Below are 22,632 nucleotides of genomic sequence, written 5' to 3'. Positions count from 1 at the left end.
TGTTTCTCAGGAATCTGTAAAGTGCTCTATGTGGGGGCTGAGGCCAACTTCAGGGGCACAAAACATCACTAGATCCCCTGACCAAGTTTTTGTTTTCACTACAGTTTTTTTTTTTTTTCCTGCTCACAACTTTCACCAAGAAAAAGCCTGCTAGAAAGGCAGATGGCAGAACTTTCGAATAAAAAAAGAGTAGTTTCCTGGGCGGTTGCAACAGAATTGGAGATGCTGGTGGAGGAGATGAGGCACAAGGATGTGAAGGTCTCAACAGTGATGCAGGAGACAGCAGCACAGAAGATGTAGAATCAGAGTTTGAGAAGAGAGAAGACATTCAAGTCCTGGGCCCAGAGATCAGTATCCACTGATCAGGTAGGGGGCCCCTCCCTCTGTGATGAGTTCTCTCCTCTACAAAATATTTGTCCAGCCACATTCCTCAGAGGGCATTGTGAAGGTTCCCGTGTTCATTTTATGAAGCATTTGAGGCTCCCTCAAAGCACTCTTCCTTATCCATCTGGCAAACATTACTGTCAAATGCTTCGAAAATTTATCATATAACCCTTCCCTTTTTTTCATTATAAACACTTCCAAATTGCCCACTGCTGTTGTTAATGACTCACAGGATTCCCATGTCTCCTTCATGGAACACAATTCAGCTCTCTATTTTTCCTCTGACTTATTTTACTTAGTAAATATATTTTCATGCAAATATGAGAGCCTGTGCCTGCCACTTTTCCTTCCAAATGCTCTTGGCCCTTGCAATGATAGCTGTGTAACTCCATAGTAGATGAAACCAGCACAAGTTAGACAATCATTTTTCTGTCTTTGAGACAAAATTTCATTTGATTTAAGAATCATTTCCTGACTATCCAGTAAGTCTACCTCTAGAGGAATATTGTTCTCAAGGATATGTTTACTCCATTCCAACTTTTGTGTGATGCTTGGGTTAAGTTCACGATTCCTATTAAAGAAGAATGTCCATCAAGGTAGAACCTGAACCAGTAAACTTTAGAGCTAAGAAAGAAAACAGTCATTTAGTACAGCTCCTCAGTTTACAGAGGGAGAAACAAAGGCTTGGAGAGGTAAGTGCCTTTCCAAAGGCTACTCCTTGACCTAGGTGCTGGGTCAGGATTAGCAGTTTACTGGCCTAGAGACCTATTCAGTGTTCTTTTAGGCCATGCTATTTTTAATCTTCTCATTTGCCTTACACTGTAGAGTAAATGTTTGCGTCCCCTCAAAATTCATGTGTTGAAATCCTAACCGCCAAGGTGGTAGTGTTAGAAGGTCGGGTCTTTGGGAGGTGCTTAGGTCATGCGGATGAAGCCATCATGAAAGAGATTAGTGCCCTTATAAAAGAGACCCCAGAGTTCTCCCTTATCCCTTCCACCATGTGAATTTACAGCAAAAAAAGAAACAACCATCTCTGAAGTGGGTCCTCACCAAACACCTAATCTGCTGGCACCTTGATCGTGAACTTCTCAACCTCCAGAACTGTGAGACAAAATTTTTTCTGTTGTTTATAACATATGCAGTCTGTGATATTTTGTTGCAGCAGCCCAACCAGCTAAGACACCTTGCATGGAAATGATTTGTAACATTCACCAATATTTCCTCTTGGGGGTAAAGGAAGAAGGTAGGCATAGCCATATGACTTGTTTTGGCCAGTGAAATGTGAGCAGAAGTGAAGTGTGTCACTTCTACTTTAAGAACCTGTATGTGATTCACCTAGTTCCCTTTCTGCTGGAATGGCAACAGGCAACATACTAGATGACAGAGGTTCTACTATCTGAGGACAATAAAGAGCAGAGCCCCAGCTGACTCATAAATGACATGTAGCACAAATGAAAAATAAACCTTCATGGTTTTAAGTCACTGAGATTTGTGGATTGTTTGTTACTGCAACATCACCTAGACTCTCTCTACTGGGTAAGCCCAAGCTACATCACCATTCCCATGATGCATCTCTCTGCATGAAGACATAAGAGGGTAAACAATGCAGATCAGAATACAACCCCATAAAACATTCCAAATTCTCACTGGCATTCTTTCTTCCTCTTGGCTTACATTAGGGATGGGGTATGTGGTTCATTACAAAGAATGAGTATTTTGATAGCTTCTCATTCTTGGAACTATTCTGCAGGTAAGTGCTTGGTGGAAACTTCCTCTGGTCTTAGAGTTTAAAACATAATGAATTAGATTGTTTTAGTAAGTTCAGTGCATTATGACCTCAAAGGCATCATCCTATACTTACACATATACATGTGCACAAATCTCTGGTTTTCCTTGAGGCTTTTTATTTAGATAATTCTCAGCACTTTACAAGTTTCCTAACTTTACAAGCACCAACATTACAGTAACTTGATGCTGCAAAAAATCACATTATCAGATATTTCCAAATTAATAGTTAGAAATTAATGGAAGGGAAGCTCCCCATGGAGTAGTAAGAGAGCCTGCCTGGCCTTGGGTAAGTCACTTAGCCTCTCTGGGCTTCAGTTTCCTCCTCTGTAAAATGGGGACAGTAATAGTATCTACCTACGAGGGTTATCATGAGAATGAAGTTGGTGTGCACATCCCATTTGATTCCTAATTAGTAATTAACTATATTTGAGCCATTGAATACTTAGAAATCTAGAAAGTAAAATAATTTCAGACCTTTTACTTTCCAAGAAGGATGTGTTCAGAAACTATTTAGCCTACCAAGTGGTGATTTTTTGGAAAAGATGTAAAACCACGGTCCTGTCTTCCTAGCAAAAGCTTTAACACACTTTTGAAAACACAAACAGATGGGTAGGCAAGTAGGTATTGCTAACAGTTCGGAAATTTTTCCAAACTCCCTGCTCAGAGCACACATCCAGGTGGGAAAATCTTTAAAGGGCCAGACTCATTTATGCTTTTTCCATCTTAAATTCTTGGACTTTTTCAGGTTTATAACAAAGCTCAGGAAATGCTAAAGCTTAAAGGAGAATTGAGAGATACCCAGGAAATGAAAGATGAGGTAAGCATCCTCACTCCTCTATGTACGTAGAGTTGAAACTTTGCTACAAGGGACATCTTTTCCAGTTTCATGATTCAAAATTCCAATAACAACATCCCAAAATGTCACAGACAGAGGTGGGCAGCAAAGCATAACATTTAAGAGCCCAGACTTGAGCTAGGTGAGTCTGGGTCCATACCTAATAGCGGTGTGATATTGGGCATGTTACTTACTCTCCGAGCTTCCTTTGCCTTACCTAGAAAATATGAATAATGAGCACCTATTTCAAAGGCTTGCTGTGAGGATTAAGTAAGATACTGCATGTAAAACACCAGTGCTTGGGACTTAAGCACTTATTAAATATTGTTGCTGACATTTTCTCTTTATCTGGAATGATATGGAAACGGAGTGCTCTGATGAGTCTATTATTTTGGTCAAACTGTGTTTATGTATTCCCTGACTTTTTCCAGAAAGGGCTTAAAGGGGATGTTTTGGTTAGTATAGGGTTGTCCCACATGACATATGCTTTTTAACAGACCTCCTACCAAGAGGTCAGCAGCTTCTAAAAGAGGTGTTTCAGCTCCTTTCCTGCTGGATTACTAGTGGGAGCCATTGAGGATTCACTGAAAGTTCTGCAGGGAACGAGGATCTGGTATGGATTTTCTAGAAGGGCATTTCTTCATTCAGCTGATATCTTTGGGGCACCTTCACTGTGCCAGGCATTGTTCTAGGGCCTGGGGATAAATCAGTGGACAAAATCGACATAGATCCCTGTTCTTGTGGAGGTTACTTTCTAGTGAAATAATTTCTCCAAGGATATGATGGAGAAAAGTATGTGGCAGTTGCCCAAGTACCAACAAGAATTGGCCCATATTCCAAAGGTGGTGGACCGCCTGCCATATGCCATGTGTATCCTAAGCCATATACTTTGTACAGTGTGCCAATTTTTAAAGAATTTAGAACACAGTGAAATATACTCAGTCTTCACTATATGAACATAATTGGCTCCAAAATTTTTGCTCACAGGCAAAACCTCATGTAAGTGCCCATTAATTCCCATCATAAGTAAACAAAAACTGTAATGTTTTTATAGATGGAAAAGTAAGCTCAGGAATCAAGTTAGTAATATCAATAACAATGTTTGAATTTACTGTAGATAACTTTAAACTCTTATTACACAAGTAAACTGTAAAAATTCCTGTAGCAATGTTCATTTTTAAGATTTCCTGCTCTTAATGTAAAATAGATAGCTAATGGGAAGCAGCCACATAGCACAGGGAGATCATCTTGGTGCTTTGTGACCACCTAGAGGGGTGGGATAGGGAGGGTGGGAGGGAGACGCAAGAGGGAGGAGATATGAGGATATATGTATATGTATAGCTGATTCACTTTTTTATAAAGCAGAAACTAACACACCATTGTAAAGCAATTATACTCCAATAAAGATGTTAAAAATAAATAAATTAAAAAACTAAAATTGTTGGTAGAACAAAGAAAAAAAAGATTTCCTGCTTTTTCTTTTTTTTAATTTACTTATTTATTTTTGGCCGCGTTGGGTCTTTGTTGCTGTGCACGGGCTTTCTCTAGTTGCGGCGAGAGGGGGCTACTCTTCGTTTCGGTGCATGGGCTTCTCACTGTCGTGGCTTCTCTTGTTCCGGAGCACGGGCTGTAGGCACACAGGCTTCAGTAGTTGTGGCTTGCGGGCTCCAGAGCACAGGCTCAGTAGTTGTGGTGCTCGGGCTCAGCTGCTCCACGGCATGTGGTATCTTCCTGGACCAGGGATCGAACCCGTGTCCCCTAGAAGTGGCAGGTGGATTCTTAACCACTGTGCCATGAGGGAAGCCCAGATTTCCTGCTTTTTAAAACATAAATCTCACTAGAAACTGATATATTTTGAATAGTAGTCATGGCTAAAAGTGGTTTTCCATTGTTTATTGAAGATTTGTCCTTATCCTCACAAAGGTAATTTCCCAAAGGTGATGAATTTTATGGGATTGTTGGTGGACTCCAGTATTACTCTTGAAAGTGCCACCAAGCTTTCTTGTTCAAGTGCCAAATCCTGGGAAATGCTGCCATCTTGAATCTTTGTAGTGCTCCTAGGGCCTGAGAGTGCTACTGAGTCACAAGCTTCAGTTTAACATCAGCTCCCCACAAGAAGAAGCATGAGACTATCAGTACTTTGAAGACTAGAGCAAAATTTCTTCCTGTCTTTTGAAATACATGTTCGAGAAGGCATGCTCTTTGAAAAAAGACCCTTTAATCAATACAGAAAATTTGCTTCAGTAAATAACCTATTTTCCAATCACTATCATGCATCTGGTAGCAACTGCAGCCTCAGCACTCACCATTTTGCCTGTGGTTGGTAGCTGCTGCAGAGGTTACGTGCCTTCAAATAAAGTGACCAGGTTCCAACCCCATATAAGCAAAACTGGGTACAGGCACACTTCATTGTATTGAGCTTCACTTTATTGCACTCCACAAATATTACGCTTTTTACAAATTGAAGATTTGTGGCAACCCTATGTCGAGCAAGTCTATCGACGCCATTTTCTTTTTTTTTTTTTTTTAACATCTTTATTGGAGTATAATTGCTTTACAATGGTGTGTTAGTTTCTGCTGTATAACAAAGTGAATCAGTTATACATATACATATGTTCCCATATCTCTTCCCTCTTGCGTCTCCCTCCCTCCCACCCTCCCTATCCCACCCCTCTAGGTGGTCACAGAGCACCCAGCTGATCTCCCTGTGCTATGTGGCTGCTTCCCACTAGCTATCTATTTTATGTTTGGTAGTGTATATATGTATTGACGCCATTTTCAATAGCATTTGCTCACTTTGTGTCTCTATGCCACATTTTAGTAATTCTTGCACCACTTCAAACTTTTTCATTATTATATTTGTTATGGTGATCTGTGATCAGTGACCTTTTTAAAATTTTTATTGGAGTATAGTTGCTTTACAATGTTGTTAATCAGTGATCTTTGATGTTACTTTTGCAAAAAGATTGCAACTCACTAAAGGTTCAGATGATGGTTACCATTTTTTAGCAATAAAGTATTTTTAAATTAAGGTATGTAATTTTTTAGCTATAATGCTTTTGCAAACTTAATAGACTACAGTATAGTGAAAACATAACTTCTATATGCACTGGGAAACCAGAAAATTTGTGTGACTTGATTTACTGTGATATTTGCTTTATCTCAGTGGTCTGGAAGCACACCCACAACATGGTCGAGGTATGCCTGTATCTAAGTGCACAGCTTATGTAAGTGAAACTCACCTAGCAGTGGAGGCTTGTGATTTCGGCCGTTGTTGAAGACTTCAGATCTAGGACAGGATCAGATGGTGCCTGAGGGTCAGCATTAGACTCTCAGTTCTTCTCATGCCCCAGTACTGGTTACAGAGCTTTGAATGATGAAATGTCAGATTAAATCAATTCCTACTGCATATTGATACTCAAAAGGCATCTGCCTGGAATTTAGCATTCATAAAGTACATAAGATTAGAAATAGTGTACACTGACCTCTGTGCACAATATTAGCAAGAAATTAAGTTTACTGGAACCTCAGAAACACTTGCCTTTATGGAGTTCTGAGGTGAGCACAGCCTCTTCTTACAACTACCTACAGTAAAAATAATACATGGTTCATGGAAATCACCTTATTACTCTCCCAGGATTTTCATTCTGTTCTGATGAATAAAAACCCTTGTGTAATTTGGCCTTCAGGAGTGAATGGTTAGGTTCTGCTTTCAAAAGCAAATTTCATTTGACATCCAGCAAAATACATTTGTTATTCAACTGGTTTAGGGCATCCTCAAAGAAAGGATTATTTATTCCAAACCTCAAAGAAATTGCCTCAGAGACTCTGAGTCAATGCTAATGTCCAAATTAGATGAGATCATCTACATTAAAGATCCAATCCTGAAACCCTAGTGGTGCAACAATATTGGGCTAGCAGGCCTTCTGCTCAGAGGACATCTAAAACTAGAAGGAGTAGGGTTTCTTTTAATTGGCCTGAGAGAGAGGGCATTGAGCTTTTAACATAGAGAGGCTCAAGTTGTATATCACTGGTACTTTGTTAATAAGTCCTCAGTGTGCCAGGCTTCATATGCAACAATCTGGTGACATGGCCCTCACCTTAGGATGCATATATTCAGCATCAAGGCAAGAGTATAGGGCATTTGACACTTCCATAGAGTAGGCATTGTATTGTCACCTAATCTGCTCATAGATGCGAAAGACAGTCCTGTGGCAAGCGGGGAGGGGATCCCTAGGGCCCCGCTCCCCAGTGAGTCTCCATACTCTATTCCCAGTATGGCAGCTATGAGAAAAGGGATTTAAAGCACTAGAATCAAACTGCTGCTCCTTGTCAGGTCAAGGATTTTGTTTTCTATTTAGAGAACAGTGTCTGTACACCATTTTTTAGCCGCTCTACACATATTCTCTTAAGAGAGTCCCTGGTAATTGTCTTAATGGTAATTACATGCTTGGGGCAGTTGACATGCACTGTTACTTTTCAGAAAGTGGGGAACAAGGGACAGGAGCAGGAGAGGAAGAGGGAGAGTTTTGAGATAATGAAATGCTTTTAATGACAGAGCCACACCGTTAACCTAATTAAACTGTAAAGTGGTTTTTTAAAAATCCAGGTACTAAATGGAAATGAAGGCATAAATCAGCTGAGACAGCGGCACTTCTGGGAAACCTTCTGAATTCCGAATACTCTGACATTGCCATGTCGGATTCTCGTGGTTATTCTCTGTCCAGCCCCCTCCCCGGCCTTGTGCAGAGGTCTCTTAAACTGACCTGTCCAGTAGGCTTGATTTATGATGTCCATATCAGGTCTCCGGCTCCCCCTGGGAGTGTGCGTTATACCACTCGTATATTTAAGAAGCCAGTGCAGTCAGTGGGACATGGTGGCAGAGCACTGGCTGCAGGGTCAGGACAGCAGAGCTCTCCTCATTCCGCTGCTAACCACCTGTGGGACTTTGGACACTGTCACTCGGATCACTTTGCCATTTCTGTGCACTCATGGCTTCTGTGTGCTTTTGCTCCTGCAACTCTCTTAGAAGAATTGCCCTTGGGCTTTTGGGTTCACTTTGCTCATAAGAGCAGAAAGCTGGAAGTCCTTGGGAGCTTACATCCCATGAGGCAGCCCTTAGCCATTGACTGGCTGACAGCCCAGCTTTCATTGCGTCTAATCAGGACAGACTCTGAGGTGTAACTTACACTCTGGAGTTTCTTGTGGAATTAGGCTGAAGCCACTCCCACAAAACTTTGTCTGAAATCGTGCCCTTGCTCAGTTTCTTCCCCTTCCCTGGCCTGCTTCCCCCACCTCCTTGATGATTTCTCTTGGGAGTGTTTCTTTAATAGATGCCATGAATCCTCACCAAAGAGCCTGCTCTGGGTAATTTAACATAAGCAAGCACCTACTATAAAAGCACCAGCCTCAGTTCCAATATCTAAAACTTGGAGGTGGTAGTGCTTGTCCTCAAGAGTCTTACAGAAGGTTTGCACAGTGATAGGACTAAAGCACTGGACAGGTTCACAGAGGGCTTCTTGCTAATTTCTTTTTACACCGTTGTCACCCACAACACTGGGAGTGGAAGGTGGCGTCCTCTATGACAGGGCACCCCCCCCTTCCCACAGCTGTACACCCTCAGCCCCACCCAAGCTGCTATGCTCCCCATTCTCTATTTTGATCTTGATCACTAATTTCCATGTGACCTAGCAGTAATTAACAAATCTTTTTCTCTCATAATCAAAGACAGGGATCTTATGCAATCAGCCCAGGGATTTTACTTGTATTCCCATTGGTGTACATCTCCAAAGAAAAGCACTAGGTTTATAGGTGAGGGAGGCCTTTGGTTTAGTGGGTAGAAGGGAAACTTAAGAGACTTTTCAGAAGCCACATCAACTCCATCACTGATTGACAGTAGTCTTGACAAGTCCATTTGACATCTCACTATGTTCATCTCATCAGTGACAGAGCATTAATATTTATAGACAGTCCACTAGGAACCTGAAATTATTCTAGGCACTGACTTTCTCTTGAAAAGCAGGGGAAGTGTCTATGATGCACCCACAGTAGTGGGTGAAGATTAATTAATGTAAATAAGTAATTGTCTGAATAATGCAGAACACCCAGACACCTCACAAATGGATACTGTGTAAACATTACACCGGATGAGTAATGACAGCTAAGGGTTGATGGACAAGTTTCCAGCAAATTTAAAGTAAATGAAAGGAAGCATTTTCTTGATAGTTCATAATTGATGCTTTTGTTTTTCTGACTGCTGAGGCGGGGGAGAGAGACAGAGAAGTGAGCAGCGTGAAGAGCGAGCTCTTGAGCCTGCAAGCTGACATCAAGAATCTACACGATGTCTGCAAGAGACAGGGGAAGACCTTGCAGGAGAATCAGCTCTGTGTGGAGGAGGAGATGATGAACAGCAGCCAGGTAAGGGATTCAACATCCGTTTCCCACCTCTGCCCCCTTGGGCAGGACCAATAATAGAAAGTTCTTCCACTGGTCATTCAAGAGCATTTATTGAGCAAGCAATGAGAAAGAATTAAACACATACACCCTAACACACACACACACACATACACACACACACACACACCCTAACACACACACACACAAGTGCCATCCCTGCCCTCAGGATTTTTCAATCTAGCTATCTCCAAGGTCATCTACATCTGAGCCTCTGTCTTTTCCTTATCTGGCCTTTCACACCTGGATTTGCAGCATCTGAGGCCCATTGCCCTGAAAAGACCAGATCATAGTTATATAAAGAGAGTAGCATCTCCTAATGGATTTTAGACAGACTTCTAAATCACCCATGAAAATAACAACCATCCCACTTGCTCCAAGGTGTCACTTCCTGTCAGTGCAGCAGGAGCTCTTTATTGCCACACCTGCAACTCTCTGCCTACAAGCTTTTCTTCTGGATGCAGGAACCCAATCGTAGGACAAGCTGAAGTACAGAAGAGTTAATACCCCTAGAAACAGCCCTCAACCAATGACTGATGGGGAGATGGTTGATTACATAACCTATCTCCCTTGCCCTATCTCACTGGAGATAACTCCATGCATGCTCTTTGCTCTGTCCCAGAGTTCCTCAGTGGGGCCCAGCATCAGTTGCCCAACAGTGGTAACTAGGTTGGTAACATTGGTAACACACCCTTTCACAGTTTCCTTCCCTGCCTTGTTCATTTCCCCGCTCCCCCTACCTGAGTTTCCCAAAATCACCTTCCACATAAACCACTACTTGACATCTGGTTCCTTGCCATAGGACTTGCTTCCAGAGGTGCCCAAGCCAAGATACTCAGTAACACCTGTCCTGAACAGGAGGACCTCCTGGCATGATCACCTTTCTTGAGACTGTGATTTTGAGCTAATACTTATCCATAGCCTAGGCAGTTCATCAGCTGAGGCAACTTCATTTCACCCTGAGGTTTTCTCCCTTGGAAACTCTAGCTCTAAGCTCTTTAATCCAGCCTCTAAATTTATCCACACAAGCTGGGGAGCCAGCTGGGAGATATTTTCCCATAGCTCTGTAAACACTTTGGGTTGCCAAGAACTCCTAACTTGCAGTCTTCATTTCTGCTTAGGGACTTGAGTCCTTGGCAAACATAAGGCAGGTACTTGTTACACAGACCTGTTGTTAGACCTCCAAGTTAGCCTCTTAGGTGCTGTGTAAACAATCACCATAATCTTCAACACTTGCAGTCAAGGACCTGGTCTCTCTTAATTGTGTCTGTTAGAGTTCTCCCAGGACTTACCACCTCCCTATAAGAACCACAGATTGTTCCTCTGCAATGCCCTAAAAATGCTAACAACAAAGTAATTCTACCTTGTCTTACTGAGTGAGCACTACTGTCCTTTCTGTAGGAAGTCACAAATATAGAAAAATCCATTGGTTTTCCTAAATGGATCCCAGGAAGAATATTACCATAATTTATTTTCTTTCAACGTTTTAAGATATTTTCACCATTGCTGTTGCAAGTTTATTTATTCCCCCAGTCAGGAAAAGCCAAGTGGCAAATAAATGTACCTGGCAACTTGGAGGGAGAAAGGTATCATCACATTTTTATTCTAATTGCCCAGAAGAAGGTCGAACAGCTTGAAGCAAGCTTTAAAACATGCTCTTTTTTCCCCAGCACTTAGTGCAGAATTTAAATTGCAGACTATGAATACAAATACATAATTAGATGTAGACTTAACACTCATCTACTCAGAAAATCATGCAAGATCTGCCTTCCACAAGGAATTATAATATGGGAACAAAGGGGGAACCCAAGACTTTCTGAAATTTTGACCAATATCTGACAAGGAGCTGGAGAAATAAGCAGGAGGTCATAGTTCAGGACACAGTTGTGTGAAAAAAATCAAAATATTATATCAGATGTTATGTGTAACTAAAGGAGTGGCAGGCAGAGGGTAGGTGACCTTGTAAATCAAGAATACGTTGTGCTCCAAATCCCACAAACAGAGAGAGCTGTGCCTAGGGAAAACCAAGTGAGGTGCCTAGGGTGCAAAAAGTGCCAAACCTGTACTTGCTCAACCCTGAGACTGAATGCCTCCTTTAAGTTTGCACATCACTTGCCTCACTCTAGTCCCAACCCTGCTCACGTATCAAAAGTGCCTCCATTAAAGTGAAAGGAGAAAAGGACAACAGAGATATCATAGTAAAACGATGATCAAACCAGAAAAAGAGCAGTTTCCCAGGCTCCTTTGGCCCTGGTGGTGGCATGGAGAGAATACCCTGATATTCAGTAGAGTTTGGATTGCCAAACTCATCTTTGCAGTGGACTGAGGAATTATTTTTAGCATAAAACTGTAAGAGGGCTTCCCTGGTGGCGCAGTGGTTGGGAGTCCGCCTGCCGATGCAGGGGATGCAGGTTCGTGACCCGGTCTGGGAGGATCCTGCATGCCGCGGGGCGGCTGGGCCTGTGGGCCATGGCCGCTGAGCCTGTGCTCCGCAACGGGAGAGGCCGCAGCAGTGAGAAGCCCACGTACTACAAAAAAAAAAAAAAAAAAAAAACTGTAAGAAATTTGATTTCTGCAGATAAAAGTAATTCATTGGATATATAAAGATTAATACACTCGATGGAAATTATCACACAAAGATATCATTTTGAATCATTGGGAATAAAAAAAATTTAAGAGAAATTGCTAAATGCAATGTGGGATCTAGGATTGGCTCCTGGAACAGAAAAAAAAAAATAGTAGAAGAACTGATAAAATCCAAATAAAGTATGTAGTATAGGTAATAGCAATTTACCAATGTTAACTTCCTAGTTGGACAAATGTACCATGGTTATGTAAAATGTTAACATTAGGGGAAGGTGAATGAAGAATATATGGGAACATTCTGTACTACTTTTGGAATTTTTCTGTAAATCTAAAATTATTCCAAAATAAAGAGGTTTTTTTTTTTTAAGTGAATATCTGGTAAATAGAGATCACTGATAAGAAAAATGTCTAAACCATGAAGATGTGTCCAAAAGAAATGGATGTCACTGAAACACATAGTTCTACACTCTACCAATATAAGAAAGTACAAGAAATGCAATTTGTAGAAGATATAAAAAGTAATAGGTGAACCTATCTAGTGATATAAGGCTAAACCAGGCTTACATGGGAAATATCTCACTTCCTACCTCAAAAATAGAGAAAGAAGTTCTGACAATGACTGGGAAAAGATGGGGCTTTTCCTCTTAAATGAAGAAAAATAAAAATTATCAGGGATTCAGTTTTCAGAGCAATGCTAACCTGAGCAGAAGAGTCAGCACAAGCTAGGAGAGAGAATAAAATGGTTTAAAAGTATTTTGAAAAGCCGGCTTTAGGTAAAGCAGCAGGGCCTGATGACATACTTTGAAGAGAAGCAGCCGCATAGCACAGGGAGATCAGCTAGGTGGTTTGTGACCACCTAGAGGGGTGGGATAGGGAGGGTGCGAGGGAGGGAGACGCAAGAGGGAAGAGATATGGGAACATATGTATATGTATAACTGATTCACTTTGTTATACAGCAGAAACTAACACACCATTGTAAAGCAATTATACTCCAATAAAGATGTTAAAAAAAAAAAGACCCAACGCAGCCCAAATAAATAAATAAATAAATAAATAAAGAGTACTTAAGGAATTGGCAGGTGTTATTACATAGCTGCTAGTGATTATTTTTGAGAACTCAAGGGAATAAAGAAAGTCCCTGTAGACTGAAAAAGGGTAAATGCAGTGCTCGTCTTTTTAAAAAGGGAAAAAGGACAATCCCAGTAATTATAGACCTGTCAGCTTAACTTCAATATCAGGGAAAATATAGAACTTAACATCAATCAATTAGCATCAACTTGAAAAGCACAAAGTATTGGGTGGAAACCAACATGACTTTTCAAACAGCGAATCATGCCAGGCCAATTAATTTCCTTCTGTGATCAAGTGGCCACATAGGCAAGGAGGGAGCAGTAGCTATAATCTCTTTGACCATAAGTAGGGCTGAAAAGTAGTCTAAATATGGCAACAGGTTCCTACAGGTGGCCAAGTCCTCTATCTTTTAAGACATCTGAGGCCTGGACAGAAATCTATGTGAGAAACACTGGTAGACCAGATGGCCTCCAGAATCATGTCCAACTCTGGATGGTCATTTTAGGAACTAATCTTACTTCCATGAGATTATTTCCAACTTGCTGATTTTCTCCAGATCTCAGTTTAAAGGTCAAAGCAGAATCTAGTAAAATATCTATGTCTTCACTCTAAAGAAATTTTTTTTTAAAAAAGAAGACAAAGAAGCAGTAGAAAATGCATTGATGCCTTTGTGACACTGCTTTTTGGTACAAATGTAAGTGAAATTCAGGCTTAATCCATAGTATGTCATTTTCTATTCATGTAGAATTAAGAAAAATAATCTTTTGAATACTTAAGGATAAATAAGTAGAAATTTAATAGGTCTCAGATAAGTCTAGGCATTTCTCCAAGTCTTTGAAATTTGATTCCTAAGCCCATAGGTATCTACAGTGTGCAAATGTTTAATTCTCATCCAAGAAAACTCTAGTTTCTCTGCAGGTATGAGCAGTTCTTGGATCTTTATAACCAGGCAAATTAGATCAGGTGCTACCTTTGCCCTGTACTGAAAGATTTTTGTGAATTCTCATCATCTGGTTGGTCTCTTATATTACCTCAAACCAAAATTAAAGCCAGAAGTTTTAACATGTCCTCTGAGGAAGAGATGATTAACAGTTCGCCAGTATCACTGCCAGGTTACTAAGCTTTATACTAGGAAAAGACATTCTTTACCCACAGGAGGCTTTAAAGTCAAAGAACAATTAGGAACACACCAAAGTATAGATGATGTACTTGGAGGGGAAGCCCTAAGGAAAGAGTTTGGCTTCTTTAAAAGAAGAGCATTTCTCTTATTCTTTTGGGTAATGAAGACACAGTGGGGACATGGAAATAAGGGGAAGCAGAGAAAGAATATAATGAGGAGACTAGTCAGTTTTCCACTGGGTCATACACATCCAGCAGTGGAGAGGCAGGTCAAAATCAATACTTGCACACAAGAACTAGAAGGACCAGGAATCCTGTTTCTTAATTTTCAGTGATCAAGTCACTGTCAATAAAGCCAAGAGAAACAGGATTGGAGCAAAATTTGGTAAGGATTTTATTGGGTATTAGCTTTACTAAAATAAGCCCTTCTGCAGTAACCATACACCAGATGTTCACTCTTTTTTTTTTTTTTTTTTTTTTTTTTTTTTTGCGTTACACGGGCTTCTCACTGCTGTGGCCTCTCCCATTGCGGAGCACAGGCTCCTGGATGCACAGGCTCAGCGGCCATGGCGCACGGACCCAGCCGCTCCGCGGCATGTGGGATCTTCCCAGACCGGGGCACGAACCCGCATCCCCTGCATCGGCAGGCGGACTCTCAACCACTGCGCCACCAGGGAAGCCCTCACTCTTTTGCTTGAGTTCTACCCACATTAAGTATTTATTCATGACCATGTCTTTTTCCAATTAGCTCCCCACCCCACAGTTTACCTGTATAGACAGAGGACTTGGGCTCTTGAGAACCTCCCCCATATATGTTTGTGTGTAGGCACACCTGAGCACACACACACACACACACCACTCCCAAGTCCCTTCTCTCTGAACCTCATTCACAGATGAGTTGTAAGAATAGCACAATTCTTATCTTGAAAAGAATGAAAGCACTTAGCTAAAAACATTTATTATAAATGTTGGCACTTGTAGCTACACAGAGTAAATACAAAATTCAGCTTTCTTGGGCCTAGGAAAGAATTCTCCCAGGCCAAGGGTTCAGCTTGTCTTTGCCTGGGATTTTTTTTGCCTGGTGACCATTGTGGTGCATTTTCTGTCTTCTCTTTCAGATTGAACTGACACAGTCAGCTGGTTGTCTTTCTGGCTCTGAACTGGGCTGAGCCTCCCTGATCTTATCTGTGCTGTCTCCACCCACTCTCACTACAGAAGATTTTCTCTCTTTTGGGTCCCAGCTCTTACTGAATTAATCTCTTTAACACTCCATCTCTCCAGTTACTCAGAGCAAAACCATGGAGTTATCCTGCCTTGTATGACCATTATCTCCCACCATCCCACATCTAATGCAGAAGCAAATCCTGTGGAGTCTACTTTCAAATATACATCTAAAATCCAGCCATTTCTCCCAACTCCTCCCTTGGTCCATGCCGCTGTCACTTCTCACCTGGATTCTTGCAGTAGCCTCCACGCTGGTCTCCCTGCTTCTATCTTTGGCTCCCTACAGTTCATTTTCAATCTAACAGCCAGTGTGTCCTTTGTGGCATCTACAGGAGATCACATCACTTCTCTGCTCAGTACACTCCAATGGCCTTTCACCTCCCTAAAAGGAAAAGTTAAATTTTTCAGAAAGGCCTACATGGTCCTAGAGGACCTCACCTCCCTTTCCTTTCTCACCTCATCTGGTACCATTCTCCCCCTTACTGTCTCTGCTCCAGCCAGAACAAAGTGGCTCCTCAAACACCGCCAGGCACCTCCCACCTCCAGGCCTTAGCGCCTGCTGTTACCTCTCACTGGAGTGTTCCTGTTGTAGATTCCCACCAGGCTCCTTCCCTGCCTCCTCCAAGTCTGGACTCAGATGTCACCTTCTCAAAGCGATCTTCCATGAGAACAAAATTAATTCAAAATTACTACTTCCTCCATCCTGGCATTCCTCATCTCCCTCCCCTGCTTTACTCTCCTCCACAGCACTTTTTCCTCTTAATAAACTATGTAATTTACTTCTGTAATTTGCTACCTCTCTCTCTCCTGTCATTCCCTCTCTCTGTCTCTCTCTCCCTCCACACACTCCCCCCAGTAGATGCAAAATTCTTGAAGGCAGAGATTCTGTTTTATATACTTCTGTATCCCCATTGCCTAGTAGAGTGCTTGGCACATAGCTGGTATTCCCTTAATATTTGCTAAACAAATTAACTAAATGAAAATATATTCACACAATAGCTACCATGTTAATGTTCATAGCAGCATTACTCATAATAGAAACCGAAACAATCCAGCTATCTATTAACTGGTGAACAGATAAACAAAATATGGTATATTCATACTATTCAGCAGTAAAAATCAGTATTCAGAACAGAATTCTGATTCTTGCTACAGCCTGGATGAACCTAAAAAACATTATGCTAAGTGAAAGAAGCCAGACACAAAATATGACATATTATACAATTCCACTTATATGAAATGTCTGGAAAGGGCAAATTCGTAGAGGCAGAAAGCAGATTAGTGGTTGCCTGGAGCTGGGGTAGAAATGGGAGTGACAAATGGGCATGAGGGAATTTTCAAGGTGATGGAAACATTCCAAAACTGGATTGCAATAATGGTTGCCCAACTCTATAAATTTGCTACAAATCATCGAATTGTACACTTACAGTAGTTGAATTTTATGATATATAGAGACTACTTCAATAAAACGATTAAAAAAAAGTTTATTTTAAAACAGTTTGGAATTACTCTGTTAATGAGGCCAAGGCCACAAGCTCAGATTCTTGGGAGCCAATGAGATTGCTTATTCTCTATTTAGTTTCTTTCTTTCCTTCAATACCTAGCTGTGTATGAATCTATAATCTAGGCCCTATAGGAGTAGACATAACCCCTGCCCTTTGGGAATTTATAATCTAATTAAAAGATAAGATGCACAGAGATCATTACAATGCAAGGCAGAATATGAAATGCCACATTAAGGACATGCCAGGAAAGTGTTAAGTAGGAAGACAATAAGCAGAGAAGGGAGCTAAGGAATGCCTACGGGCCACCCTCTTCACCCCCCCTCTTCCACATGTCACTATGTTACTGAAAGTGGGACCTGACTGCTCGCTACTCTAAAGCCAATACTCGAGAGGCAAGGTTGGTAAAAGGAAAGTTTGCTTTATTTCAGAGGCTGGCAACTGGGGAGGAGGGCAGACTCACATCCAAAGGCTGACTCCCCCCACTGACAATCAGTGGGCAAGAGCTTTTAAAGCGGAGTTTCAGGGGTGTATATGTGGAGGGAGGGGGTTGCATGCAGAAACAGCACAGTCAGCCCTGACAGTCATCTTGAAATTGGTCATCCGTGGGTCTGATCAGCGTCATCTTGATTGTTTTAAGTACAGTTAATCTTCAGTTCCAGGGTGGGTTTGTTCCCATTTCTTTGAGCTCATTTCTCAGAATTGTGGCAGCTTATGTCATGGCTACAGTCTGGTCATCATGTAATTAACTTCTTTCACATGGGGGTTTCAGTATCTACAAGACAGCTCAAGGGATATGGCTCAGAAGATTATCTATAGCCCTTGAGGAGGAACTAAAGGTCCTTGACTTTGTTTAATGACTAAACTATTATTAGTTGGTCTTGTTTGACTGCTTTACTTTGCTTCTGCATTTTCTCACTTCTCTGATTAAACTTATTCTTTGGCTAAAGTTTTTCTACAGACAAAAGGCAGGCAGAGCACGTGGAGGGGAGGACCATAGGGTCCTGCTCCATTTCAACCAGGAATATTGGGCAAGAAAATATAGAAGCATCAGTGCAAAGATCTCAATTGTACTAGAATAAACAACTCAGGGATGTGTCCTATTAGCAGAATACCTGATACAGTGTAGGTGTTCAACATATGCTTATTGAATGAATGAATGAAAATGTAGGTGGGGTGTGGCAGCATTTCAGGTTGATTGTAGACTGGCAGGGAGAGATCTCACACACACACATACACACGCACACACACACACACACTCAGCATCTGCAAGGTCACATCTGCCTTCAGAAGGAGACAGAGTCAGTGCCCAGATGTGCCTGAACAATATCTCTGCCTCCCGTTTCCCAGCATTCCAGAAAGCTATTTCCCCAAGAGTTTGTCCTTTTATCTGGGCATTTTTAATAATCAAGTTTAGTCCAAGAACCATAACCAGAAATTCATTCCCTTCCAGGTCAATTGTGTTATCTTTATACGTGAAGACAAAACATAAGCATATTATCGAGTGTATCTTTATACTACTCTCTAGGTTCTTTATGTGAATGTTTTTTCTTCTGACCTACATAATAGGAATGGTAGATCTAAATAGTAGGAAGGAACTATGGTTTTTTCCTTCTTTTAAATCCTTCCCATAGAGTGAAAGTGCAAAGTGTTGTTTAATTGTGAATAGAGTGAAATGTTTAATAAGTGCTCTGGAGATGAAAAGATAAATGGATGGATAGATGGATGTGAATGGTTGAACAAATGAAAAAAATCAAAGAATGAATGCCTGCTTGGTGACAATCTAAAGCCTTTCTTTATATTCGATCTCAATTACAGAATAAGAAGCAAGTGTCAGCATTTGAGGAGCCACACATGGAGTTTGAGCCGAATAAACAGTGTCATCTGAGACAACTCGAACAACCCAAGAAAAAGTTGCTGGCCATTCAGCAAGAACTGGAGTTTCACACCAAGGAGCTGCAGACTTCTTACTGTTCCCTCCTGCAGTGTCAGTCCATCCTGGAGAAGGAGACTTCCGACCTGGTTATTCTCCACCATCACTGCAAGATGAAAGAAGATGAGGTATAGATAAAGTAACTATGGAAATGTCCCATATGCCCATGTACCTACAGAAATCAGGCCAAAGCTACTAGAAAGCAGGCATTGGACTTAGAGAAGAGCTTCACAACATCTTGAGCAGGTTTTATCAACTTTCCCTCTTTAATTCTTGATTTTTTTTGAAGCTGCACAGAGGGAACTAAACAGAATGGCATAATTGGGTGAAAGCTCCAGTATTAATGCACATGGGGTATGTGTGTACATGTGTGGGAGGTGTGTGTGTGCACGCATATATATGTGTATATATATATATATATGTGTATGGTGTGCATGTAGGTTTATCATCTCCATTCTATTACCATGGCAGTTTAAATGCAAAAGACTCTGGTTCTCTGAGGGTTATGAAGAAGGTATAAGGTCCATTAAGTCAGTCATTTTTAGAAAAATCAGGTTTTGGTCATATATAAATTCCTGGCACTTGCACAGTTGATAAGATAACCAGACACTTAGTCTGAGTCAATCGCTGACAGTACCAGATCAGTCATGTTTTTCAGACTGGAGTTTTAGATCACGTAGACTTAGCTTAAGTACATTCTGGACATTCATTTCTATTCATGTCCGAGGATAGTATTTTTTTTTAAACCAGAGAGTATCATCCTTGTAGAATCCCAAGTAAATTCCAAAGAACAAAGCCATAGAAATAAAATCAGTTGGGAAGTGATAGCACTGGCAGTAGTAAAACCATGGGTTCAAAGGAATGGGACAGGGACTTCCCTGGTGGCACTATGGTTGAGAGTCCGCCTGCCGATGCAGGGGACATGGGTTCGTGCCCCAGTCCGGGAAGATCCCACATGCCGCTGAGTGGCTGGGCCCGTGAGCCATGGCCGCTGAGCCTGCGTGTCCGGAGCCTGTGCTCCGCAATGGGAGAGACCACAACAGTGAGAGGCCCCCATACCACAAAAAAATAAATAAAATAAATTAAAATTTAAAAATCAATAAAAAAAAGAAGATCACTGCTATGGGAAACTGGGGTTCAATCCCTCTGGAGAATTCTGGGAGATAATGTAGAACACACCTCAGATTGATCCCAGCCAACCACCCCAGTCATTGGTTGAGGGTTGCACCTGAGGGTATTAAACTCCCCAGTACTTGTCACTTGCCTTGTCTTGCTCCTCTGCTTGAGTGGACTCCTGGGGCCAGAGCAACGCTCAGGCAAAGAGTTGAAGATGCTTGTGGTTGGAATGGGGTTAGCATGCAAAGGGATGGTGAGTGTCAAGGGGATATGAGCTTCCGTTATAAACGTTTGAATATAAAATATTCCTTTCCTCTTTTCCTTACGAAATAAACACCTCAAACTAAATGATCTTTTCCCAAGATGAATCTCAAATGACAGGCAGCAAATATATTAGCTTAGACCAATAAAATGTGTTCTGTCTGAATTCTACTGAACTATTTGAACCCAAATGAAGCCTTCCTGATGACCCTCCTGCTCTTAACTTTTTCAGCACATATAATTCAAGCTATATAATTTAGCTCACTCAACAGTTGTTTGCTAATTTTAAATCGTATCTCTCCCCGATTTGTAAGAGTTTGTAAATTCTTTGAGGGAGGAGCCTATATTATATAGGTATACATACCCCTAAGCACCCAAAACAGTGCTCATGAGCATTCAATAAATATCTGTCAGTTGGTTGACTAATTAATTGATCAGGAAGAAAAAGAACCTAAATAAGGATGCTGCAAATCCCAGAGGAACTTCGGGTCATGTTTCCCCACTATTTCTAGGGAACTTTGCTGACATGGGCCTGTGTGCACGAGGGGCTCCACATTTTCTAAATTAGACCTCTAGAGAATACATAGGAAAGAAAGAATACTGGCATTTTAAGCCCTTAAAAAATGGAGCTATACATTCATTCTTATTAATCAACTAACAAGTCTTTATTGAATTAACTACATACCAGACAGAATGGGAAATAGATATGGTCCCTGGCTTTAAGAAGCTTACCATCTAAACAGGACAAACTTTAAAAAAAAATTTCTAATAATTAACATTCTGATTTTATGTATTGTAGTTTTTAGATCTGAGCTGGGCCTATTCTTTGCATCTGGGTTTCTAGTTAAGATATGAGGGGCTTCCCTGGTGGCACAGTGGTTGAGAGTCCGCCTGCCGATGCAGGGGACACGAGTTCATGCCCCCGTCTGGGAGGATCCCACATGCCACGGAGCGGCTGGGCCCGTGAGCCATGGCCGCTGAGCCTGCGCATCCGGAGCCTGTGCTCCGCGACGGGAGAGGCCACAACGGTGAGAGGCCCACGTACCGCTAAAAAAAAAAAAAAAAGATATGAGACTCCTCTGCAAGTGGTCTTATAGCAATATCCTTTCCTCGTTAGATGCTTCCACGGGTTCAGTGTTGTTTTTTCCTACACCAACAGGTGATTCTCTATGAGGAGGAAATGGGAAATCATGAGAACACAGGGGAGAAGCTCCGTTTGGCCCAGGAGCAACTCGCCTTGGCCGGGAACAAAATCCTCTCCCTAGAAAGGAGCTTAAACCTTTACGGGGATAAATACCAGACTTCCCTGAGCAACATCGAGTTACTGGAGTGCCAAGTGAAGATGTTGGAGGGGGAGCTCAGCAGGATCGTCAGTCAGGTAGGACTTAAACCAGACCACTCAGACCAGGAGCTCCCAGGTGGTCCCTGTAACAGTCCCAGCCTCTCTGCCAGAAACCCAAACCTTCAACCAGTTGTCATTCCTTCCCTTGAATTTTGTAGCCCTCAGCTTTGAACTTTCAGCCTTCACATCTCCTGTAAGATTGCTCCTTAGGAATTTTAAGGCTCCTTAATTAATTTAAGGAGCCACCACTTCAAATAAGGCAGAAAGTGAATTACCAAATGAGCTCTCAAATCTTCCATGTTGCCATGGGGGTCCAGCAGGGGGCTATTCCAGGTCACAGGACTCATGGAAACCATAGCTTCAGGATCAAATAGGAGGAGAAAGCCACAAAACATTGCAAAGAAGTGACTGAACTTGTTTCTTTTTTCTTTCAATTGCTTTTTAAAATTGCACAAGTAATACAACAATATAGGCTCTCTAGACAGAATTATGGAGGTTAAATGTAAAAGTCCACCTTCAGCCTTCTCCACCCCACTCTTCTCCCCCTAGGCAATTGCTCGAAATGTTCTGACAATCTTCCCCACCCTATTGCTATGTAAAAAGTTAGAGTTTTCTTTTTACATAAATGAGTCATTTTATAAATATGGTTCTACACTTTGCTTTTTAAATGTATAGCTTGATGATTTCTTCTAGTTACTACCTTGTGTTCTGTAGTATAACTGTACCCTGTACCATCTACTGACCTGTCTACTACAAACAAGCTGTAAATGAACATCCTTATCTCTACGGGGTTAATTCCTGAAGTGGGATTTTGCTGGGTCAAAGGAAATGCTTATTTTTAATGTTTAAAGATACTTCTAAATTGAACACCAAAAAGGTTCTACCAGTTTACACCTTTACCAACAATAATTTCCCTACACTCACAGGGTATGTTTTCAGTCTTTTTAAGTTGTGCTAAACTGATGGATGGGGAAAAAATAGATTTTCTCACTTTCTCAATTTTTATTTCCTTTAGTTC

At 41.4% G+C, this 22,632-nt stretch overlaps 1 protein-coding gene across 1 annotated transcript in view; it reads left to right on the top strand.

Moving 5' to 3' along the window:
- Positions 1 to 2,938: 2,938 nt before the first annotated feature.
- Positions 2,939 to 22,632, top strand: part of PMFBP1 (polyamine modulated factor 1 binding protein 1) — a gene marked incomplete at both ends in the record, with an annotated part of 36,672 nt that continues 16,978 nt past the window's right edge. The window contains 4 exon segments of the mRNA XM_079724032.1: positions 2,939 to 2,989; positions 9,269 to 9,424; positions 18,781 to 19,023; positions 21,432 to 21,650. Coding sequence (XP_079580158.1) covers positions 2,939 to 2,989; positions 9,269 to 9,424; positions 18,781 to 19,023; positions 21,432 to 21,650 — 669 coding nt within the window.

This window comes from Hyperoodon ampullatus (assembly GCF_949752795.1).
Source record: "Hyperoodon ampullatus genome assembly, chromosome: 18".
Lineage (NCBI taxonomy): Eukaryota > Metazoa > Chordata > Mammalia > Artiodactyla > Ziphiidae > Hyperoodon > Hyperoodon ampullatus.
Note: the sequence above shows the minus strand (reverse complement) of the source record. Positions and strands in the feature narration are given on the sequence as shown.